The following is a 1,615-nucleotide window of genomic DNA, read 5'->3' on the forward strand; positions in this document are numbered from 1 at the left end:
CCGGCAGAGAAGAAACCCCCCAATGCTTTGGACCCTCCCCCCCCCCCCCCACAGCAGGCGTTTTCTGTCCAGGTGCTTCAAAGTGCCCACAAGCGCCACAAAGCTGGAGGCCCCTGGTGCCGATTGCGTTCCGTCCTTGGCAAGCAGGAGAGAGGCTTGGCATGTGTCCGTCTCCATGTCCCTCCTCCTGGAGGAGTGGGAATGCAGATGGATATGTGCTTAGGAGGAAAAATGGATGAAGACGCTAGCGGGAATGCCAGTGGAGAGAAACGATAATCCTTTGTGGAGAAGAGTGTGAGGGGTGGAATGAGCTAGTATGCACCGTTGGAGAACTTCCCTTCCTTTCTCCAGAGATCCACTTCAGGCAGGCTCTAAAATGACTGTCTGTGACGGCACTTCCTAAATTCCTTATGCCGTCCCTGGTCCCTTTGGTTCTCCGTGTGTGCTGCAGTATCATAGAGATCCTTCCTTGTGTGGAACGCAAGCAAAAATTCAGATTTTGGCAGCTAGCTATTTCAGATGTTTTTGTTAGATTCTGGGCATCAGTTGACTGGCATTGGTTTGGTCATAGACAGGGGTCCACGAATGCAGTCCCCAGGTAACCAGTGGTGGCTAAACCACTTGCCCAAGCACAAAGTGGGAGAAAGCTCTCCTTCACATTTTCTGTGCATTACAGAGACCTTGGAGTGGAGAACAGTCTGTCACTGTTCCTGGTGGCATGTGACACGTGGGAAGGATCAATCTCATTTTGCACTGAGCTCTGGAGACATTTCAAAGCAGCAAGTGACCTGTGCTGCCAATTCTGAGCATCATTAAAACCCATCATAAAATGAAAGATTGACACAACTAGAACGCTTTGGGGCAGGGAAGGGAGATCTCAGAAGCTAAGCAGGATTGGCTAGTATTTGGAAGGGCGACCCCCAAGGAATACCAGGGTCGTGACGCAGAGACAGGGAATGGCAAGCCACCTCTGAAGTGTCTCTTGCCTTAAAAACAAGTCTAGCTCGCCACCTAGTGGTGCATAATGCCAAAAGAGCTAGAACTTCTGGCTGCCAGACAATCTTAGGATCTCCTGACTGTTCTACGCACAATGCCATATGATAATTATTGCTTATTATCTGGTTACCAAGGGTGATGAAAAATTTGTGTACCCCTCGTCGTAGACATTTATTACCTACCTTATGATGCATTTAATTCTAACTTTCTTCTCAAATTTCCAAGGTTGGTTCCGTGGTGTCCGTTGGTTGGATACGATCCAAGAAGGCAGTGGACTGGCATCTCTTCCGCAATATCTTTTTAGCCTGGTTTGTGACTGTTCCTGTAGCTGGCTTATTCAGCGCTGGCGTCATGGCAATCATGATGTATGGCATCTTGCCATACGTCTGATCTTTTGCTCCTGCCTGGAAAGAGGGGAGTTTCTCTGTCCAAGACCACACGCTGAAAGCGTAGAGCTCCCCATTTAAAGCATATGATTAAGAGCAAAACTAGTCAGCCAGGATTAATTCATCCTCCATATCTAACTTATCGACTGTACAGAACTTCAGTGTCATATTGGTGACATCACACGTGGTGCCGTTTCTTATATCTTAAAGAAATATATATATATATATATATA

At 47.4% G+C, this 1,615-nt stretch overlaps 1 protein-coding gene across 2 annotated transcripts in view; it reads left to right on the forward strand.

Moving 5' to 3' along the window:
- The window catches only part of SLC20A2 (solute carrier family 20 (phosphate transporter), member 2), an 87,652-nt gene extending 86,082 nt beyond the window's left edge, over positions 1–1,570 (forward strand). For both annotated transcript variants that reach the window (XM_015407734.1, XM_015407735.1), the window contains exon 11: positions 1,222–1,570. In XM_015407734.1, coding sequence (XP_015263220.1) covers positions 1,222–1,386 — 165 coding nt within the window. In that variant the 3' untranslated portion in view covers positions 1,387–1,570. The remainder of the gene's footprint in view (positions 1–1,221) is intronic.
- The last annotated feature ends 45 nt before the right edge of the window (positions 1,571–1,615 follow it).

Source organism: Gekko japonicus, unplaced genomic scaffold, assembly GCF_001447785.1.
Source record: "Gekko japonicus isolate JY-2015 unplaced genomic scaffold, Gekko_japonicus_V1.1 scaffold2017, whole genome shotgun sequence".
NCBI classification, from domain to species: domain Eukaryota; kingdom Metazoa; phylum Chordata; class Lepidosauria; order Squamata; family Gekkonidae; genus Gekko; species Gekko japonicus.